This window comes from Rhagoletis zephyria, unplaced genomic scaffold, assembly GCF_001687245.7.
Source record: "Rhagoletis zephyria isolate East Lansing unplaced genomic scaffold, Rhagoletis_zephyria_1.1 Rzeph_scaffold_00340, whole genome shotgun sequence".
NCBI classification, from domain to species: Eukaryota; Metazoa; Arthropoda; class Insecta; order Diptera; family Tephritidae; genus Rhagoletis; species Rhagoletis zephyria.
Window position 1 is genome coordinate 92,179 of NW_016157424.1, and position 22,369 is coordinate 114,547.

At 38.6% G+C, this 22,369-nt stretch overlaps 2 protein-coding genes across 2 annotated transcripts in view; one reads left to right on the forward strand and one right to left on the reverse strand.

The window, feature by feature from the left end:
- Window positions 1-22,369, forward strand: part of SCAR (wiskott-Aldrich syndrome protein family member 3 SCAR) — a 174,190-nt gene that overhangs the window by 26,354 nt on the left and 125,467 nt on the right. Inside the window, exon 2 of the mRNA XM_017610790.1 lies at window positions 724-1,482. Coding sequence (XP_017466279.1) covers window positions 747-1,482 — 736 coding nt within the window. The 5' untranslated portion in view covers window positions 724-746. The remainder of the gene's footprint in view (window positions 1-723; window positions 1,483-22,369) is intronic.
- The window catches only part of LOC108359116 (uncharacterized), a 37,774-nt gene continuing 22,703 nt past the window's right edge, over window positions 7,299-22,369 (reverse strand). Inside the window, exon 3 of the mRNA XM_017610796.1 lies at window positions 7,299-7,833. Within this exon, the coding sequence (XP_017466285.1) occupies window positions 7,808-7,833 (26 nt within the window). The 3' untranslated portion in view covers window positions 7,299-7,807. The remainder of the gene's footprint in view (window positions 7,834-22,369) is intronic.

The following is a 22,369-nucleotide window of genomic DNA, read 5'->3' on the forward strand; positions in this document are numbered from 1 at the left end:
GGCAACTGGCTGAGTCAGTGGGATCGTCGGTTCGAATCCTACTGAAAGAAGTCTGATGAGGAAATGTGGTGATTTCCGAAATAGCTATCACTTCTACCATTTTTTCAAATTGTTGATGCTTTTCCACAATAAATTTTTCATTTAAAAATGGCCTCGAGCTCATTATAAAATTGTTGAATATAATTGTTAAATGGCCAAAAAATAACAAAAAACATATGATTATTATTATTATTATGAGTATTATTATTATTATGATTATTATTATGATTATTATTATTATTATTATTATTCATGTGAAATTAATTAGCTCTGATCCAATACTTTTCGTGTAAAATCCTGTAAAAATAACAAACAGCAAAATTACTCTCTGAAGTGCGAGTAAAAAGTGAGTAACAACAAAAATTACGGGAACAAAAAAAGCATTTTTCCTGTAAAAACGTCAACCAGTGATCGCTTGAAACTGTTCTTGATTTTACTAGAAGAAAAAGTTCGGGTAAAATCTCGCAACTTCATTATCTACACAACTCTCCAAAAACGCTCTCATTTACCGGATTTTGGAGGAATTTGAAGTTACATTTTTCCTGTAACTTCCTGCAAGTTCGTGTAAAAACCTACAAGTTCATGGAGTACTGGATCAGATCTATTGTTTAGTTCTAACTTTTTTAATTGTATTTTTTTTACATAGAAAGGATATTTTATTGTAATTTTTATTAACTATTTCAGTAAATATTTAAAATACGATAAAAATGCCACTTCCAAAGCGTTCAATCGTACCAGTCCATGTCTCACGATCCGCTTACCATCAAGATGAGCCTCAAATCATTGAACTGGAAACTGTGACAAATACATCACTTACAAATATTATTCGGCAGTTGTCGTCATTATCAAAGCATGCAGAAGATATTTTTGGTGAGCTTGCTCGAGATGTGGGAAATATTAGCAGCCGAGCCAACTCTCTGCAGGCGCGAATAGACCATTTGTCAATAAAAGTAACTCAATTAGATAGCACTATAGAGGATGTGCCGTTGACTGATATAACAAGAAAAAAAGGGTTCCGCTCAACCAAAACGTTTGATCAAAAAATTTTTTCTCATTCCACAATGCCGGCTCCCATGTTAGAGACATATACGATGTGTGACAAACCTCCACCATTAAATAAATTGAATAATTATCGCGACGATGGTAAAGATGGCCTTAAGTTCTATACGGATCCCAATTACTTTTTTGAGTTATGGCGACAAGAGATGCTAAAGGATACAGAGAGAGTTATGCATGACAAAGGAAAAAAGTTAAATCGGCCTCGTCAAGATGGGGCAAACAGCAACATTAATATAGCAGGAGGCAAAAAACGTGTAAGGAAACCACATAATACCAGAGAAAAACAGCGTTTACTTGCAATTGGGCAAGGAGAAACTTTGATGCCCAATAATATAACTTACCAAACCCCAAATTCAATTATCAATATAGAAACCGGATTTGGCAGTGAGTATATTATATTTGTATAGAATTCAATTTTCGATTAAGTATCCTAAAATCAGATCTTAATATTTATCTTAAAAGGTAATTTGAACCAGGCCTGTAAATAAACTAAAAACAAGACATTTAAAATCAATGTTACGGAGGAACCGTAATTCTAGGCAACCACTCTCAATAAAAAACGCAGGTCAAATTAATCCAATTTTTCCAGAGTAGGTTCAAAAATTCCTAAATATAAAAATATAATACAAATTGAAAATTTACAAAGTTCATATTACCTAAGTCCTCACGTGGAAGAATGCAAATATTAAAGAAAGTTCAATAATGTATTGTCTGACATTCGGAGATGAAGAAAGAAAAGGTAAAGAAAGAATCGATAATAAGTAAATGTATGCAGTCTTGCCTGATTTTAAGTTTACATTGCAGGCAGAGGAGTTTCCAGACTTACCTCTACACTCCTCTCCACTCCCCCCGATGCCTTCTTTTCCCAAAGGTTTGGCGGCAGATGAATTGCCTAGTATGAAATGATTCGGCGTTAAAGCTTCCTCTACATCCGGGTCCACCGGGATGTAGGAAAGGGGCCCAGAGTTGACGCACATCTCCACTTCAAGCAACGCTGCACGCAATACCTCTTTTGAAGGTGTACAAGAAGGGGGAATTTGATATAACACACGCTTTACGGAGCGTACTAGTCGCTCCCATACCCCTCCCATGTGTGGTGAAGAGGGAGGAATAAACTTCCAAATAGTATCAACGGTTGTGAAAGTTGCGATTATTTTGTCTTGGTCTACTGCTTTTAGGGCCTCTTTCAGTTCAAGTTCAGCGCCCCGGAAGTTCGTCTCATTATCGCTCCACATTTCAATAGGGACACTATGACTAGCTGTAAAGTTTCGTACGGCGATGATGCAAGAATCTGTTGAAAGCGAAGACACCAGCTGCAGGTGTACAGCGCGTATCGTAAGCCAGGTAAACAATACACCGTAGCGTTTCTCACGGCTTCTACGCACGGCCACCATCATCGGACCAAAATAATCGACACTCACATACGAAAAGGGGCGGCAGTAAGCAGCAAGTCTAGCGTCAGGCAGTGGGCTCATCCTAGTTGCTTGGGCGTGAGCAGAGCGGTTTCGGCAGAGTTGGCATGCTCGTCTGACTTTGTTTACCACTACACGAAGACTTGGTATCCAAAATGTTTGGCGTAGCTCATTTACAACTGTCTCCGAATTGGTATGGTGGTAAAGCAAATGATATTCGTTCACAATAAGATAAGTGACACAGTGGTTTTTCGTCATAATTATGGGGTCTTCGTAGTAGGCACATCTGACTCGGCCACCCAAGCGAATCAGTCCAGCGCCATCAATAACAGGGGTGAGGCTGAAAATTGAACTTGATTTTTTAATTACCTTTCCTTCTTTCAAAGCCGCTACTTCATCGTTTAAGTTTTGCTGCTGTACAATGGAAATTATCAATATTTCGATTTTTTTAAATCCTCACTGCTGATAGGCGATCGCTTTTGTTTATGGTCTTTAACAACGGATATCCAGTAATTGCCAATGCTGATCACGGCTGCGATGACACGTCGTAGTTTACTATATCGTGAAAATCGGCTGAAGTCAGTGTGAAGTTGAGCAACGGACCGTGAGGCGAAATGGTGTCCGACATACTGCGAACGCAGTTCTTCGTTTGTTGAGCGGTTCATTTCACGTTCAAAGGGCCAACTAGATTTGTTTTCTTGTAAAAATGGTGGTCCATTCAACCAGCGGCTATGATTGGATAAGTCGGGAGATTAGGACCACTTTGTTGCATCGTCGGCCACATTTTCGGCGGTAGGTACCCATCTCCATAGGGCGACATCAGTGAGCTCAAGAATCTCATTTATGGGACAGGCGACAAATTGGCGATAGCGTCGCTGATGCGACCGCAGCCAGGATAGCACTGTTCGCTGATCAGTCGAAAACGTGTGAGAGGCAATGGGAATTGTTAGCGATTTAACAATGCCAACTGCCAAGCGTGCACCAATTAATGCGGCTTGTAATTCCAGACGACGGATGGACATTGGCTTTAGCGGAGATACACGAGTTTTGAGGAGGTAGCTACTCGCTGCATAGCTATTCTTACTTGCATCTAGGAATGTATGTTTTCCACCTCTGGCAACATTCGGACCCAGCGCAACCACTTTGTGTACTGCTCGTCGTGTACTGGATCGGCCCATGAGCAACCGCTTCGCCAAATTTCCTGCAGGATGATCTTAGCATATATGACGTAGTGGGCAATCAGACCCAGAGGGTCGAAAATAGCCATAACCACGCTGAGCATTTCGCGTTTAGTTGGTTTTCTTTCTCCGGAAATGAAATCACGGTTTCTGAGTTTTTGCGATACGCCGAATGTAAAACAATCTTCGTTTGTATGCCAAAACATTCCTAATACCTTCTCGACTCCTAAACCATGTGCACCGTCGAGTTTCAGCGATGTTGTGGGAGTGGCTCCTAACTCTTGAAGTACGGCGTCAGAGTTTGACACCCAGTTTCGGATATCGAAGCCCGCGTGGGAATGAATGCGATGAACATCACGTGCAAGCTGTATTGCTTCTGCTTCGGTGTCGACAGAGTCAAGTATATCGTCTACATAGTGGTTGTCGATTATGCTTTTCGTGGCCCTAGGCCATTCACTTTCAAAGCCCTTTGCATTTATGTTTTTAACGAACTGCGCACAGCTGGGCGAGCAGCTAGCGCCAAAGGACATAACTTGCACTATGTAAGTATCGGGTATGGTGGCGCCTTCTTCAAACCAAAGAAATCGCTGAAAATGTTGATCGCGTACTCGCATACGCACTTGGTGGAACATTTTGGCAATATCTCCACCAGTAGCGATAAGATTTGCCGGAATCTGCGTAATATCGAAAGAAGTGAACTCAGCTGGTCAGGCCCTTTGAGTAGCATAGAATTTAATGAAACGGTTTTAATTTGCGCGGCCGCATCCCACACTATCCTTATTTTGCCGGGCTTATTAGGATTCTTCACTACAAAAATGGGAAGGTACCAACCGTAATCAATTTCCTTTTCGTCCTCACGCAACCTTCTTGTGTATCCCTTTCTCACATAGTTTTATTTTCTCTTGAAGTGAGTCTGCAAGCTCAGGGTCCTTTGACATTTTGCGACGCAAACAGTGGCTCTTCGTAAAGCTGATGGGTAGCTGTCAGGCAGAGAAGGTCTCTCACACCGCCATAGCAAGTTTGTTTGTTGACTTACAGCAACTTGATCCTCATCGCTGAGAGCTTTCGGAACTGCGGCAACGTCAACGTTGTCCAACAAAATGAAATCCTTTACTGTCTTAAAGAGCTCTTCGTTATATGTAGCGTTCCACTCACAAACGTGAAACACACGTCGAATTGATCTCGATTTACTGTGAGCACGGTCTGTTATTGTGCCTTTAAGCGTCCACCCAAGGCGGGTTTTCTCAGCAATTGGATCAGAGCTGAATCCCTCTTTAGATTTTAAACAGGACCCCAGTCTGCTATTGTCGATGCCAATTAAAAGTCTAGGCACGTCATGGCTATATGACGACAATGGCACGCCTCTTAAATGTCTATATGCTGCTTTCAACTTTGCTACGTCTGCGGAGGCAACCGCAAATTTTTTACAGTATGAACGTTTTTCAAATCGAACCGTTTTACGCGGCGAATTGGTGATATTTCGAGATTGACTCGAACCGAGTCATCTTCATTGCGATGAGTATCCCCTGTCCACTTTAGACAAAGGGGTTGTGGAACCCCTTCCACGTTAAGCGCCCTTTGAAGTTCTTCATCCATTAGTGTGAGCGAAGATCCATCGTCAAAAGAGGCGTACGTATCAATTTGTACTCCATTGCCGTATAAAGTGACGGGTAGAATCCGAAATATGGCGACATTGGTTTCTTGGGTATGTGCGTTGCATGTTGCATCAACGGGCGCTGGTTGCGGCTGTGGAACTGTGGATGTTATATTTTAGCTTCGAAATATAAATTTTGTGCAGCAGTGGATGGTGTGCGCAGGGCAATTGTTTATTCCACATGTATTTTTTGATGTACATTGCTCAAAGGAATGAGACTTAAGGCAACGCTTGCACAAAGAATGATCCCTAACGATCATCCACTTCCCAGCAAAAAATCGGTAATCGCTTTTAGTGGTAACGTGTTCTAGAAGGCATAGCGTTGTAATGCCTTCGAATTTTTTCGCTTCTTTTAGGCATTGTCGGTAATGCAAAGTAGAATGTCCTACAATATTTTATTTATTTCGCTTCTTTGTTTCATTTTGGGGAATGCAAAGTAGAATGTCCTACAATATTTTTTTTATTTCGCTTCTTTGCTTCATTTCAGGGAATGCAAAGTAGAATGTCCTACAATATTTTTTGCTTATTTCGCTTCTTTGCTTCATTTCGGGGAATGCAAAGTAGAATGCTGCATCCTAGTCAGTTGAAAAATAGAATGAATATCAAAAAAATCTTTTTCTACCGTTAGTTTCTATGGAAATTTGTCTCGCATAAAAATCATGTTTTGCTTTGTTCAATTTGCAGCGAAGTTGAAGTCAGTCAATGAAGTGAAGTACATGAGTGAGGAAGTACAATTTTAAGCTTAATTAAATATGCACGTATGTACATACCGATTTTTAAGTAAAATCTAAATACCCAAATACATACATATGTTTGTATAAAAACTGATTTATAAAAATTTTAATTAATTTTAATCTTTTAAGACATTTTCTGAACGGCTAAGCTGTTTGAATTTGTTGCTCACATGAATTGCTTCACAAGTCGAACCCCAAACCAAGCAATGAGCTGCTGTGCCATGCTCGCAATCTAAATGTGTATTTAAAGACCCACGCTTGGGTTGTTTTGTGGCAGTACTAGGTATAATGACTGCATTCGCCCCTTCAGCCAATTACTAAAATCCTCTAGATTGCAGGTCGAGGAGGATAGTTTTTGCATACCCCAAAGGGCGGGTAGCAGTCCCGGTAACTTACAAACCAACTCCTGCTCCAACTCAGTATTATTGAGGTGATTGGTCAATGACGATGCCTTCATCGTGGCGCAAATATTTTGCACTTCTATAGCGAAATCAACAATTGATTCCAGCTTGCTTTCTTCGGGAGGTGGTAAATCCCGAATCTGGGCTAGCAAAACGTCTATAATTAATTCGGGTCGACCGATTTTCATTTGCAAAGTGGATATAATTTGTGGTACGCATGAAGCGTGCAATATTAAATGTTTCACCGCATTGCGTGCGTGACCCTCAACTGCTTGTCGCAGTCTTAGCAGATTCTCAGCATCGGAGAATCCACATAGTTGCGTTGATTGGTCGTATGATGCCTTGAAGAGTGGCCACTCTTCAGGCTTACCGGTAAACTTTGGAGTTCCTTACACAAACCTTTGCGAGATGCTATTTGTTCGTTTGTAAGTCTTACAGTTGTATAAGTGCCATTTTCGACAGTGTTGTCAGCACAAGGAAGAAAGGAAAAACCTGCAAATTGTGACATTGGACCATGGGACTGATTGTCAACCCTAACAGCACCATCAGCTGCACCACATATAGGTAGACGATTATGCGTTCTACTGGGACCGGGTCTATTACCTGTTACCTGAGCCTCAGCATTGTTCTCGAACATCCCTTCTTTCTCTAATTGTACTAGCAGTTGTTGTCGTTTCTGTACTAGGCGCAACTCCTCTTCAAGAAGTTGCAATCGTTGTTGTAAGTAGCGCCCGCGTGCTGTAGGGGCTTCAGCAGCCGCAGAAGTCGGTTGCACACACTGGGAACTAATTTGTTGCACATGTACGCTAGAAACTTCGGCAGTCGCGCCACCATGCTCGTGCGCCACTGCCGATTGAATATCGCCTAGTGTGGTGGCGACCACATGTGTTGCGTTTTTGAGGTTATGAGTTACTATGGGCTGACTGGCATTTTCAGCGGGCCCATTACATGCATGATTCGTAGTAATCGCTACATGCGGTGATTCGCTTGCAGTTCTGGGAGCGAATTGCGATACGTCCATACCACTTTCAGCAAGCTCATAGCAATCCTGGCAGCGCCATATGCGTTGATCGGTTTCTGTGGGTACGTCGACGCAATGTTGGAATGAAATGCATACGGAGCACTTAATCATTCTATCGTCGTTTCATCATTGCACATGAGGCAGCTGCGCCGCATTTTAGAGGAGCTTTGAGTCTCTTTATCATTCACCATTGTACGTCCTTCAGTTCCCTCGACGATAGCGAAGTAAAGAATTTTTGAGGATGTTACGGAGGAACCGTAATTTTAGGCAACCACTCTCAATAAAACACGCTGTTAAAATTAATCCAATTTATTCCAGAGTACGTTCAAAAATTCCTAAATATAAAAATATAATACAAATTCAAAATTTACAAAGTTCATCTTACCTAAGTCCTCACGTGGCAGAATGCAAATATTAATAGAAGTTCAATAATGTATTGTCTGACATTTGGAGATGAAGAAAGAAAAGGTAAAGAAAGAATCGATAATAAGTCAATGTATGCAGTGTTGCCTGATTTTAAGTTTACATTGCATGCGGAGGAGTTGCCAGACTTACCTCAACAACCAATTTTTTTTAAAAGACAAGCCTTAACCGCGCCCGCTAACGGCTAATTTTTTTTTTGAGTTATTTCTTTTCATTTAAGTAATATGCGTGCTGAACAGGGCTTCGGGGCAAAGGGTTTTTTACCTCTTTTATTAACTCGGGATGTAACTATGTAATATTGGTGCGCCTAAAAGATGCAGCGATTTCTATTCCCAAGTTACATACCTGATGACAGTACGAATGGCAATTATAATAGGGAGGTTTTATTTTTTTAAACTATAATTTTATTTTCGCTCCGCTCTAGCTTTTTAATTCTTTACGAGCCCTAACCGCCACAAAATATTAACCTACATTATTTTTTTAATTTTCCTTTTGATGCAGATATGCATTTACAGGCTTTAGAAGCGCTTCTGTATCCAAAGGGGGGGGGAGGGGGGGGGGGGNGGGGGGGGGGGGGGGGGGGGGGGGGGGGGGGGGGGGGGGGGGGGGGGGGGGGGGGGGGGGGGGGGGGGGGGGGGGGGGGGGGGGGGGGGGGGTTGGGAAGAATTCGTCGTTAGGACGCGATATACATAAGTATGCATGTACTTTAATGGGTTGACATACATACATACTATATACACTTGTATGTACAGCTATTTATGTGATCTCAATATATTTGGTCTTTAAATAAGATGGCAGATATTAACCCAGCCAGCAAAAACAAACCGAAACCAAGCTGACCAACACATTTTTGCGAATTTCTCGGAAACCAATGGAGCTGCTAAATAACATTTCGTGGCGTTGAAGAACACATAAAAGACACCTAGTTCCTGCATATATGTATTTCGAAAATGGAAAACAAAAATTTAATAATTTGTCAGCTAGGTTAACAGCGCTAAGCTAACTGACCAACACATTTTTGCAAATTTCTCGGAAACCAATGCATATATGTATTTCGAAAATTTAAAACAAAAATTGTAAGATTGGTCGGCTAGGTTAACAGCGCTAAGTTAGCTGAAAAACAAATTTTTGCGAATTTCTCGGAAACCACTGGTTCTACTAAATTAGTTTTTGTGGCGTTAAAGAACACCTAAAAGACACCTAATTCCAGCATATATTTGGAAAATTTAGAACCAAAATTTAAATATTGGTCAGCAAGGTTTACGTAAACCAAACTGACCAACACATTTTTCCGAATTTCTCGGAAACCAATGGAGCTCCTAAATAAGATTTGGTGGCGTTGAAGAACACCTAAATTACACCTAACTCCTGCATATATGTATTTCGAAAATTGAAAACAAACATTTAATGATTGGCCAGCTAGCTTAACAGCGCTAAGTTAGCTGAAAAACATATTTTTGCGACTTTCTCGGAAACCAATGGAGCTACTAAATAAGTTTTTGTGGCGTTGGAAGAAATTGTAGGATATTTTAAGTGACTAGCAGCTAAAGCTAGTCAATATCTCCTGACGTTACAACAAATTCGTACACCCGAGGCCCTCTACCATTGGGGTAAGAATAATTTAGAGAAATCCAAGGTGCTGTATGCGTCCAAGAGTGACTACAATGAAGTTAAGCAAAAGCTTCAAGATAGATTCGCAAAGACACAAAATATTCCAGGAACGCACAAATTCTATGCCTTTATACTCGAACCATCAACAACCCTCATTGCAAAATAATATTCGACCTCCAATGATAGCTTCAAGGTTAGTCCTTTTATTAAAACAAGAAAAAGGAAAGGTGTGTACAAAAAATAAGCCTAATGAATAATAAAATTATTGTTAAAAAAACCAACACGCTTTTATTACAAAAACTATTATTTGAAGATTCGTTTAAGAAGGATATGAAGTTCCCTAACTTGATGCTATTTAACCTTTTAAACTAGCTTAATATAGGATTAAAGTAATTGGCACGTAGTAATAGTCGAAATAAAGTCCACTGTAAAGTTAGTTGCAGTTATTTTTTACGGACAACCCAGTGGAAACATGCAGCACTTTCTTTTTCTCTAAATTATTCTTACCCCATTGGTAGACGGCTTCGGGTGCACGAATTTGTTGTACCGTCAGGAGATAAAGACTTGCTCCAGCTGCTAGTCACTTGAAATTTCCTCCAATCCCGTCCCAAGCAGATAATCCATGTGAACTTGCAACAAAGTTCCCTTCTGCCATTTCCTTGAAGATATTTTCGTGTTTTCAGAACTTTAATAAAGCTAATATGATTTATTAATATTGTTTTTGTTTTTTACACACCTTTCCTCTTTCAAAAATATACAATTTCATAAAATTTCAATGTCTATTTATCATATCATGCCATGCTGAGCGGACGTGTATTTTATTTGCTCTGCGTGTTGCTTGATTTCTTAGTGTTTTGTGTTCATTTCGCTTTTTAAATTATTGAGATAGTGACTTATTGATTTTCAATCATACGGTGCGATAATGCCGTGTGTTTGTGGCCAGAAAGTAGAGCGGTCCGAGAAAAAAAAATTCAGTGCGCTAAGTGTAATGAATTTTTCTATTTGGGATGTGAAAAGAATGATTCCTTATTGGACCAACTATGCATACGACTATTTGGTTCGTCCGGGGAACTGCATATTTGCGTCTCCTACATTTCTCCCAATAGTCATGAATCATTATACAATTTACATGTAGACAACTTCGCAGCGTTTGATTCAGTGATCGCGGATAAGCAGTTATGCGTGCTGGGGGATTTTAATTTAGGCGGTATCTCTTGGTCATATTTAGAGGATTCAGGCTTTTTAACTCCGTCTAATGTTAACCAGGCTTTTGAGTTATACCTAGTTGATAGCTTTGACTTGCGTCAAGTTAATAGTTATCTTAATAAGTATGCTCGGATCTTAGATTTAATTTTCTTATCGAGTGATCTAAATTTTACGCTCTTGGAATGTTGCTCGCCTATTTCCCCCGCTAACTCTCATCATCTTCCATTAGTATTAGATTTTGAGTTCTATGAATTTTTAAATGCCTATTCCGAAAGTGATAATGTAAAATTTTATTTTAATCTTTGTAACTTTGAGATCCTTAACAACCAGCTGCTTGAGCTTGATTGGGACTGTCTTTTTGCTAACGTTGATGTAGCCCATAGTTTTGAACTTTTTAAAACTAAGGTCCATGAGTATTGTGTGAATCATGTTCCATTTTTTTCTGAAAGGAGATATAAGTTGCCTTGGTACACCAAACAACTGAAGTATTTAAAAAACCTTTGTAACAGGCTTTACAAAAAATTCAAAGTGTCCCAAAATAGTTCACACTATGAAAGATACAAATCCTGTTTGTCAGAGTTTAAAAAACTTGATAAGTCGCTTCGTAAGAAATATATCAGGAACTTCGAAAGCAATATAAAGACCATCCCTAAGGCCTTTTGGTCGTTTATTAAATCAAAGAAAAATAAATCCAACATTCCTACCTCGATGTTTTATAAAAATAAGCATGCTAATTCGGCCCAAGTCTCATCTGACCTATTTGCGGACTTTTTTAGTGCAAATTTCGTTAGTGATGATGATACGGATCCTATTAATCCTACACTTTCTGACTCACACGTATCTTTTGGCTCACTGTTGCTAACCGAGGATGATGTGCTGAAGGGTATTTCGAGTTTAAAATCATCCCCTCAGACTGATGTAGGTGGCCTATCTCCTATTCTCTTCAAGAACTGCTCTGCAAGAAGCCTCTACTTTTGATCTTTAATTTATCGCTCTCTACGGGTACATTTTTAGCAGATTGGAAAAGTGCTTATATTACACCTATTTTCAAAAATGGAAATAAAAGTGATGTTTCGAATTACAGACCGACTTNGAATGTTATAACTAATATTGTCGATTGCTCAGAAATTTGCGAAGAATACCGCTCAGAATTCCTGTAAGAAATTTGCGGCGCTCTGACTTATTTTACGTGCAATCCGCAAAGTCGAATTATGTTTTGAATGCACCTATTAGCCCTCAGGGAAATCAGTCAAATAAACCAAACGGTGGAAATAGATCTGTCACTTCCTGGAGTCGTTTTAAATAACATAGTCTCGAATTACTTTAATTCATTAATTAGTTGATTAGTTGAAGTTGTATTTTTAAGCGTAGTCAGTAAGAAACCATGTATTCATTGACTGAAATAAATATAAATAAATAAATATTGCTCGAGCGTTAGATGATCTAGAGTCCATACGCTTTCTTAGCCCATTACGCCCATTTGGGTACTTAAAGTTGACATTATAGATAATGTTTTTATGTAAAATAAAAAAATAAAAATAAAATGCTATAATCGAAAAAAAATAAAATGTTTACTTAATTTTTTATTTTTTTATACGTTGCACATTAATGTAAAAAATTTATAATTAAAGCCCATAATTAGACGGAAGAAATACATTTTTTTTTTCATTAAGTTTCGTTAAAAGGTTTCCAAGATACATCACTTTCCAGAAAGGTATGTATGACGTTTTCTTAAAATTTAAGTCCCATGTAAATAGGCAGCCCTACGTCATATCGGCAAAATATGCTGCACGTATATTCATGTCACCGAGACCTTCAATCTCTTCAAATTTCATCCAAATCTTTAGAGGCCGCGCACAGACATGAAATGCCTCATAAGTTAAATGAATTATTACAAAATGGATGTGGAACGAGTCGTTATATCCCAGAAATGGTGACTTTTAGGGACAAAAGTGTCATAACGGTTTTTAGAGATAATTGCATCATCTACACTTTTGTTTAACCTATTTTTATGATAAACCTTACGGTTTAGCTGAAAAATTGTAAATATCAATTTATGTGACCTTTGACCTTGAATACTTTTTTTACAGATCTTATATCGATAAGGACTTCTCACATTTTATTTATAATGACGTTCGTAACATTCGTCCCAATTTTCAGCTTTATGCGAGTTACTGCAACCTTGAAAATCTAACTTGACCGAGCTAATAGAAAAAAATTTTTGAAAATATGGTTTAAATAGAGTAGCAATTAAAAAATATTAGTTACGCGGGTTATAATGTACTTCAATTGGGTTGGCAAGTGATCATTTATGAAAAAAAATTGTGCTATGATGTTGAGAAGAAAATTTTTTTTAATTGCAAAGTCCCCATTCAAAAGATTTTCCCATATATCGACACCAGAGCTGTGTAATGATTGAATCCATTGAATGTGTGTTATGGAATAGTTGACACCCATTCACATAGAGAATGTGAATGCAAAAAAAACTCAATCATGTATGATTGTACGTTTATGGGAATGCAATCTGTCATTATCATTCCGTACTAATACTATTTGTTGTATCAGGGTTGAGATTTTTGTACTCAAAATGTGAAACCAGAAGATTGCCATTTCCCTTAAAATAAGTAAAAAAATAAATATTTGGTGCTAAAATATTTTTCTAAGTGTTTGGCCGAGCTTCTGCTCAAACTTGAGGCATGAGTTCTGATTTTATAAGAAGAGTTTTTAAGGCAGAAATATACACGAAGGTTTGCCATTGCGTGCCGAAGGACGACTGCTATTTTGGGTTATGATCTGACCAGATATTTAACCATGGTCCTATGGAGTGGAAGTACGCACATGTAATCACTCTGCTACGGCGGCCGCCGTAAGTACATGCTATACATATCGTCGTTTAAAGTACAAAACCGCGTATCAAGAAAGTGCAAAACCGCGTAATTGCATAAATTGTTTTCTAGAGAGTAAAATCACCCATATTTCAAAATGGTTCTCTTTTTTATAAAGCAGACGTATTTCTGGCTAGTATATTTCAGGACGAATGGATAAGAATTGAGCAAAGAGCTTTTGTGAGCAAATCCAATTTTTGGCAGTTAATGTCAGTTACGAGGTTTTGCAGAATGACGATACGCGGTTTTGTACTTTAAATGACGATATATATGTATGTACACATATTAGATCATTTGTTCTCAAAATGCATGAAAACTATAGTATTCTTGCAAACAATTAATAGCATATTGTGATAAACAGTTTTAAAAATGTATTTGCACTTCAAATTTGTGTTTTAATACAGCACTAATTAAATAAATTATAGTAGATTATTATTTTAATAAATAGATGTAAAGATATTTATACTTGGCAACTCTTGGACTTTTCTTCATTTGTAACAAATGACAGATGTAAACAAAATAAAAAAAATAATTGTATTTTTACAAATTTAAAGCAAACGGGCGTTCTTTACAAAAAAACGTAGTTAGGGATCGAATTGCGCATATTTTTTTACAATACCAATCGCCTCCAAGAAGTGTTTACCCACTAAATAGCTTAAAAAACGCTATCAAAAATTCGAAACGAGAGTGAAGTGCAGTGTTCAATTGTGATCGAAATTGCAGGCAAAATTTGTGCGTGTCTAATTAAGGTTTTACTTATTTGAAGAAATGTTGCCCGTTGTCATTAAAAATAAGCAAACCAAGGCCCCCTCTTCCCACTGCACAGTGGTCAATAAATGGAATTTAATGTTCATAATTCACTGGAGCCTTCATTTCTCAACCGATTTGATTAATTATTTTTTTAAATGAAAGCTAATAAAATTTGCAAGAGACTAGTTGAGCCCAATTTTCGAATTTTTATTTGTTTGTATTAAATTTTTTAGTGCAAAGTGCAGAAATTGCGCCAATTTTGAAGAAGACCGATTCTCCTGTTCCAGCTAATAAAAGTTTCATAATAAAAACTAGTTAAAAACAATTGTAGGGTTCTCCTAAAACAAAAAAAAAAATTCAAAAGTAATAATTTGAAATGTTATAAAAAAATGTTATCAAAAGTATCTTTTTGTTTTTAGGTTGTATAAAAAATTTGGGTATGCAGATTTATAGATTACTAAATCTTAGTATAATAAAGTGCAAGTTGTAAGTCGCCTGAGTTCGCGTTGATTTTTAACATAACCAAAATGTTTGTAAACTAGTAGGAAATATATTATTAGCTCTTATTATACCCAACGAATCTTTCAAATCGCTTTTAACCGTTACTTTATATTGAACAAATTTAAGCCTTTAAGACATTACGACGTCTAACACGAATTGTGAATCCCCTAAATATGCATTTAATTACACATCAAAATTTGTAATTTCAGTGTTCGAATTATATCAGAAACAATCGCACCCGATATAGAAAACTGTAATAGTCCTGGCTAGTTACATTGTGAAATAATCAGATGGCATAAAGACACTGAATATTTTTAAAATAAGTTCACTAAAATTTTATTAACCTAAATGTAAAGTTTTTGCGAAGTGTTTATCGAATTTAATGTAAAATTTAAACATTTTTAATATAAGTTATTAACTATTTTTAAACGGTAAATGTTAATACAACTGTTTTATATATAATCCCAAATTTCTGATATAAAGTCCCCTCTACCAAAAAACTTAAATTGGGTAACACCGCTTCGATTTTTTACAATTGAGCAATTGTCAAAAATCTGCCTTTTTTATTTATTATTATTAGTTACAAAATGTTAAATCTTATAACTAAACAAAGGAGCGCTAGCTACCAGGGCTTTCGGCTCGGTCGTAAAATAAAATGCAATCAAATAAATTTGTATAAATTACAGGTTTTGATAAATTTTTCTATCTTAGCTAAATTTTCGATTGTAGGATTTTTCAATAGGCTAGTTGGGGTAATGTTTCTAAAAATAGTTTTACGGAAGTTATACAAAACGGGACAGTCATTGAGTATGTGGTTTACGGATGTTGTCTGATTGCAGTGTTGATAGGCAGGTGGCGGCTTTCCATTCAAAAGATGCTCGTGGGTGATTTTGGTATGAACCATTCTCAGTCGCACGAAGTATGCACTTTGTTGCCGGGTGCATGATGGTGGATAAATTGGCTTGAGACCATTTGGGTTGAAGTTTCGGTAAAAGTGAGTGTGAGATTCCCATTTGATTGACTTCGCCCGGAGTAAGTGCCACATAACCTTTTTACTAATATCCCATTTCTCCGCTGTAGGGGAAGTATAAAGGGGTTGCATTCTTGCATTGGAGGCGGCTGCATCGGCTGCCTCGTTACCGAGGATTCCCGTGTGTCCTGGAACACACATCAGTTTAATTTTATTTGGATTTTGAATGCAGTTATTTCTTATTGCGGTTACAAGTTCGCTGTGGTTATTAATATTTTGTACTGCCTTAATGGTTGATCTGCTGTCCGTACATATAAGAAATTTCCCTTTGGTTTTTCTAGCAAAGTCGGTTGCAAGTTTAACGGCTAGTACTTCGGCAGTAAATACCAGGCAGTAAGAAAAGGTATAACCGGCGGTTAAGAGAGAGCCATCTTGTTGCACCACGCCGAAAATCCGCTTTTTTAGAATCTTGACTGGTAATAGCAAAAATATGGTTCATTAAGCTTTAAAAAAAAATCTGTGTGAAAGATGAAAATTTTTGGTCAATATCTTAGGCTCACCCAAGTCCATCAAAGTTCAATGTGCTCATAAAATAAAAATTAATAAATAAATTAGTTAACACATTTTTTTTTACTAAAATTGCAATTTTCTTCGAAAGTATTAGTCCTACATAATTTGGTATATAGACCGTTTTTGTAGACATTTTTTTTTACCACTTGGACTTTGATGGACTTGGGCCAGCCTAAAATATTGACCAAAAATTTTAATCTTGCACATAGATTTTTTTTTAGAGCATAATGAACCATATTTTCGCTATTACCAATCAGAATTCTAAAAAACATGGCTTTCGGCCCACGCTGTCAATGGCCACTCTCGCCATTCCAGATATCTGGAAGATGGGGGAGAGGGGTCCCGCTGCTCAAACCGGAGAAACCAGCCCCCAAAGGAGAGTCTTATCGGCTGATAACACTCCCTTTTCCGGAACGGAAGACACTACAGGCCTTGCTACTCCCGTATTTTGCGAACCACCTGACCCCAGCGAAGTATCAGCATAGCTTCCGTAAAGTGCATAGCACAACAATAGCACTTAACGCCATAAACACTCAGATAACACGTGGCCTGAACTGCAACCGCCCCTGTGAGAGAACTATTCTAGTAGCGTTGGACCTGTCAGAGGCGTTTGCTACCGTCAGCCACTCCACGCTGCTAGAAGACGTAGAGGCCTCCTCACTCCCACAGAGACTCAAACGGTGGTCAGTGAATTATCTGAGTGATCGACAATCGTCAGTTAATGTTCAAATTTAGCAAACCTAGAAAAATAAAACAGGGCGTTCCACAGGGTGGTGTCCTTTCCCCATTATTGTTTAACTATTATATTTCCCAGGTCCCTCAACCACCATTGTCTCTTACGCTGACGATTGTTCGATAATGGCGTCTGGGAATGGAATTGTGCTCGAAAGTAAACGGGTATCTCTCCGAGCTTTCTCGCTTCTTCACTGCTAGGAGTCTAACCCTCTCCCCTACAAAATCCTCTGCGACCTTATTTATCACCTGGACGAAGGAGGTCAGACTACCGCTAGGTATTCACGTTGATGACACACCAATTCCGACGGTGAATAATCCAAAAATACTCGTAGTGACATTCGACAGTGTCCTCTTCCTCTCTGCGCACACAACCGCAATTGTCAACAAAGTACAGAGCAGCAACAAGGTCCTCAAGTCGCTAGCCTACCTGGGGCAAAGACAAATAAACGTTGCTGGCAACATACAAAGCAATTGGCCGGCCGATTCTAAATTACGCAGCACCAGTGTGGTCGCCGGGGACCAGTAGGACGCAGTGGATGAAGCTCCAGAATACTGCACTACGGACAGCCACCGGATGTCTTTTGATGTCGTCGGAACACCACCTACACGACGAGGCGAAAATGCTCCCCACAAAGGAGCACAACACAATGCTCTCCAAGTAATTCTTAGTAGGGAGCCACAGACGTGGACACCCGAGCAGACACCTGCTTGCAGAGTAGCCCTCGCCAAGCCATGTCAGAAGGCATCTCTACGAACTGATGGACAAAGTCCAGAGGTTTATAAAGCAACCTCTGGACCCGTCCGCATATCGACAGGCCCTGAGCGGCGTTCACAGGAAGTATGTCTCAAGTTACGTAGACTCCAGAACTGTGAATGTCGTTCTGGGCACACAACCACCTGACATAGACGAGACGGAGCTTCGTCTTCCTCAGGAGACTCTGAACACAAGAGTCAAACTTCGCTCTGGCTACTGCAACAGGTTGAACTCATACATGAGCAGATGTGCCAAATGACGCCGTGTCCAGCGTAAACTCGTGCACGGTTTTGCGGTGCGTGCGAGCAACGCACTGCCCGAAAAATCCTGTGTGGAATGCTGGAAGCAGAGTGTCTAGATTTTGCGATTTTTCTTGGATATTTGCGCGTAAAAATTTAGGAAATCGCCATTGGCGATTTTTGGCGATATTTTCCCTTCAAATAAATTTTTTCCCTTCAAATCAATTTTTTCCAATTTTAAAAATATAAAAAACTTAGTTTTCCACGACAATTTTACAGAAGAGGCTAATGAACTGCGTGATAAACTTGACTTAAGAAGCATATTAAAAGACTGTCAAAAATGTTTAATCACCCTTATCCAAGAACTTTTGAAACGATTACCTAGTCAATTAAATACTTTTAAAAAATCTTTCATTTTGTCACCCGAAAAGTGTGTGAATCACAAGAGGGCGAGTTTCAGGGACCTGCCAAGTCACGATTTGACTTTGAAGGAAAGAAAAGCAGTTTAAATCTTTTAACTTTCCCATGGAATAACTTTTCTCAGAACCATTCCATCCGACTCTGAATAATTTTGGATAATTGCTTACGGAGTGAAAACGCAACAGGCAATAAAATATTTGGAAATATAAGTAAATTCATATTATTATCCTTGCCGCACTCACATCCTTTGTTGAGCGCGTTTTTTCCGTAATGAATTCAAAAGAAACTAAGATTCGAAATAGCATGAGGTTGAAAAGCCTTATTTCGATAGTTCGAATAAAGTGTTATATGAAGGCTAATAGTTTCTGCTGCAAAACGTTTCCAATATCAAACAGTATGTTATGAAGGTAGAATAGCTCAATATGTGACAACAACAGAAATGTAAATGATTCAGATACTATAGGTGATTTTGAAGAAATTGTGGAAATATCTGATCTCGCCTTATAGGTTTCTATTTAATTGTTAGCGCCGACCTCTTAAAAGCGGATTGTGCGATTAATCAATTAATATGAGTTATGATAAATTTCATAATTGCGCAGTCCTATTGCAAAATGTGTTGAAACAAATATTTTTAAAAAGTATGCGTATTTTTAAAGAAAATTGTTTGTACATCACTATTATATAAGTGATTTGTGTTATTTATTATTACCCTCTGAAGGTGTTATGCTGCGCGGAATATTTTGCGCTGCAGTTGAACAAATTAATAAAAATTAAATACAAATTTTGTTAGCGTGTTATATTACATTTACATTGAGCCCAAATGCGTCATTTGCGCGAGAAACCACGGCCAAATCACGCATTTCTCCATACAAATTCACATTTCCAGAATGACGCATTTCGACGCATTTACACAAAATCACGAAACAAATGCGTTCCAATTGCCGTACTATTTTATTGAACGCACTCAGAAACAAAAGTTCCACAAAAGCTTTGGTTTGTCTTTGACATTTGGAATTTTTCAAACACAAAACAAACACAACGAAATAAATAAATCTTTGAAATTTGTGTGTAAAAATTGTTAATTTATACAAGAGCTTTACACATTTTTAGTTTAATCAAAGAACAATTGCCTTTTTGTGTCCAAAAAGCGTTAACAATATAATAAATGTAGTGTTTGTTTACATACATTTTGTTTTTGTCTTCCCTTTTCATTTGATGAGAAGTCAAAGCAAATGCGGATCAAGCAGTGTAAACACCTTCAAATGACTGATTTCAAATCACGCATTTTGGTCCAATGTAAATGTAATATTATAGCGAACGGACGCTTAAAAATCTTTTGTATATTTCTCGACTGTGCCTATGATCTTCAAGCGGCAGTTATTTATATCATTTACAGTGAGTAGAAATATGGTATGATTTTACTGTTAATTCTTGCACTTCTTCACATTGTAAATAACTATAATGGACGTATCTATGTACTTATGTACATATGTAACTTAAGAAGGTAATAATAATAATAGATTGGCGCTTACACATATGTTAGTGTTTGGCCGAGCTTCTCCTCCGATCAGTGGCGTGCGCCTTGATGTTGTCACACAAAGCGGAGGGACCTACAGTTTTACGCCGAATCCGAACGGCGATTGTATTTTGATGAGAACCTATTTTTCATGGCAGAAATACACTCGGAGGTTTGCCATTGCCTGTCGAGGGACGACCGCTGCTAAGAAAAAACCTTTTTTCTATATTTTTTTGCGATGTTGCTTTGACCAGGGTTTGAACCCAGGTGCAGCGGAATGGAAGCGCGCACTGCTTACTACTACACCACAGCGGACGACTTAAGAAGGTAGTTATACGAAAATATACAAGAGAGAAAAGTGGTACATTTCATATACATAAGTATGTAAGTGTGTACATAAAATTGTCAAAGGTATTTATGTGTACATTTGTGTAGGCATTAACTAAGCTAATCTCTACCGCCAGGCTGTAAAGGGTGGTCCAATTGTAGGAATCTGTATGCGCCTTTCGTCGGTAACACTCCCTCCCCTGTAAACAAGTTATATATGACGCGTTTACTCTTCCTTTATACCGACAACTAGTACTGCAATTTTGCGACTGGACGATGAAGTATTCCAGATTTAGTTTCGACCATCACGCTACGAACTTGCCCGTCTTTAGCTTGTATTACATCTACGATTCTGCCCTTTGGCCAGCAATTCCTCGACAGGTCTTGATTAACTATCACCACGACATCACCAATACGAACAGGAGGTAATTTAGAGAACCGCTTGCTGCGCCGCGAGATAATCGGCGCGTATTCTTTCACCCAACGATGCCAAAATGCGAATTGATGCGAATTGTTTGGTCAGACACCAACGCTGGCGCACACTGCAGGTATCGGTGCATATAGGTTTATAACCATCGGATGATCCAAGTAATAGATGATTCTGTGTAAAAGCANTCTTGATCAACTATCACCACGACATCACCAATACGAACAGGGGGTAATTTGCTGAACCACTTGCTGCGCCGCGAGATAATCGGCGCGTATTCTTTCACCCAACGATGCCAAAATGCGAATTGATGCGAATTGTTTGGTCAGACACCAACGCTGGCGCACACTGCAGGTATCGGTGCATATAGGTTTATAACCATCGGATGATCCAAGTAATAGATGATTCTGTGTAAAAGCATCATCATCACAGCTGTCTAATGAAACGTAAGTCAGCGGTCGCGCATTAATGATAAACTCCACTTCTAGCAAGGCACTTCTAAGGCCTTCGTCACTGAAACTTGTAGAAGGAAGTATTTGAAAAAGTACATTTTTTACAGACCTTATTAGTCGTTCCCATACTCCCCCCATATGGGGAGCAATTGGTGGATTGAATCTCCATATTATTTGATCAAATTAGGAAACGACATCAGGATTATGTTTTTTAGATTTATGTTTTTTAAACAAATACTTTTTTCTGAAGCTTTAAAATTAGTTCCGTTATCGGTGAAAATTTCTCTGGGATATCCACGACGTGAAATAAAGTTTTTTATTGCCATTATACAAGAACTTGTGTCCAAACTGTGGGCAATTTCTATATGTACTGCTCGAAGAGTTAAACAAGTGAACAGTACGCCCCATCTTTTTTCGTGCCTTCTTCCAATGACGACGACCAATGGACCGAAATAGTCGATACCGACATATGTAAAGGTTTTTTCGAAAGCGGAGAGCCTTGCAGTTGGCAATGCTGCCATTTGAGGCGGTTGTGGAGCCGCAAAAGCATTTTTCCATCTTTGACAGGTCTGACGAACCTTTCTATAAAGTACTCTCAGTCGGCTTATTAGATATCGCCCACGTATTTGATTAATTATTGCCTCATGCATTAGGTGGTGGAAGCGTTCGTGAAATTCTCTGACTATAAGAAACGTGATGTAGTCACATCTTGGCAATACAATGGCATATTCGTGCTTATTCAGACGTTCAGCGCGGCTTTTACTTCTAATTATGTCGTCTGCGTCCAAATAAACATTGGCTGTGATGAGTTTGCTGGATTTCTCTATAGTTTTGCCGTCTTTAAGTAAAAATTTCTCCTTACTAAACTCTGAATCCTGTGCAAACCTGACTAAAAGTCTTTGGGCCTTTTGAATCAGATCGAAATCAACAGTAGATAAGGATTTTCACCTGCCACAAATGCGCGAAGACGGTCGATGTACAGAAAAAACGTAGCAACTGCTCGATACAGTCGTTTCCAGTCAGAAAAGCATTCTATCTTCATAGCCGGAATCTGATTGTGAACTTTTACAGCATGAAAAACGTAA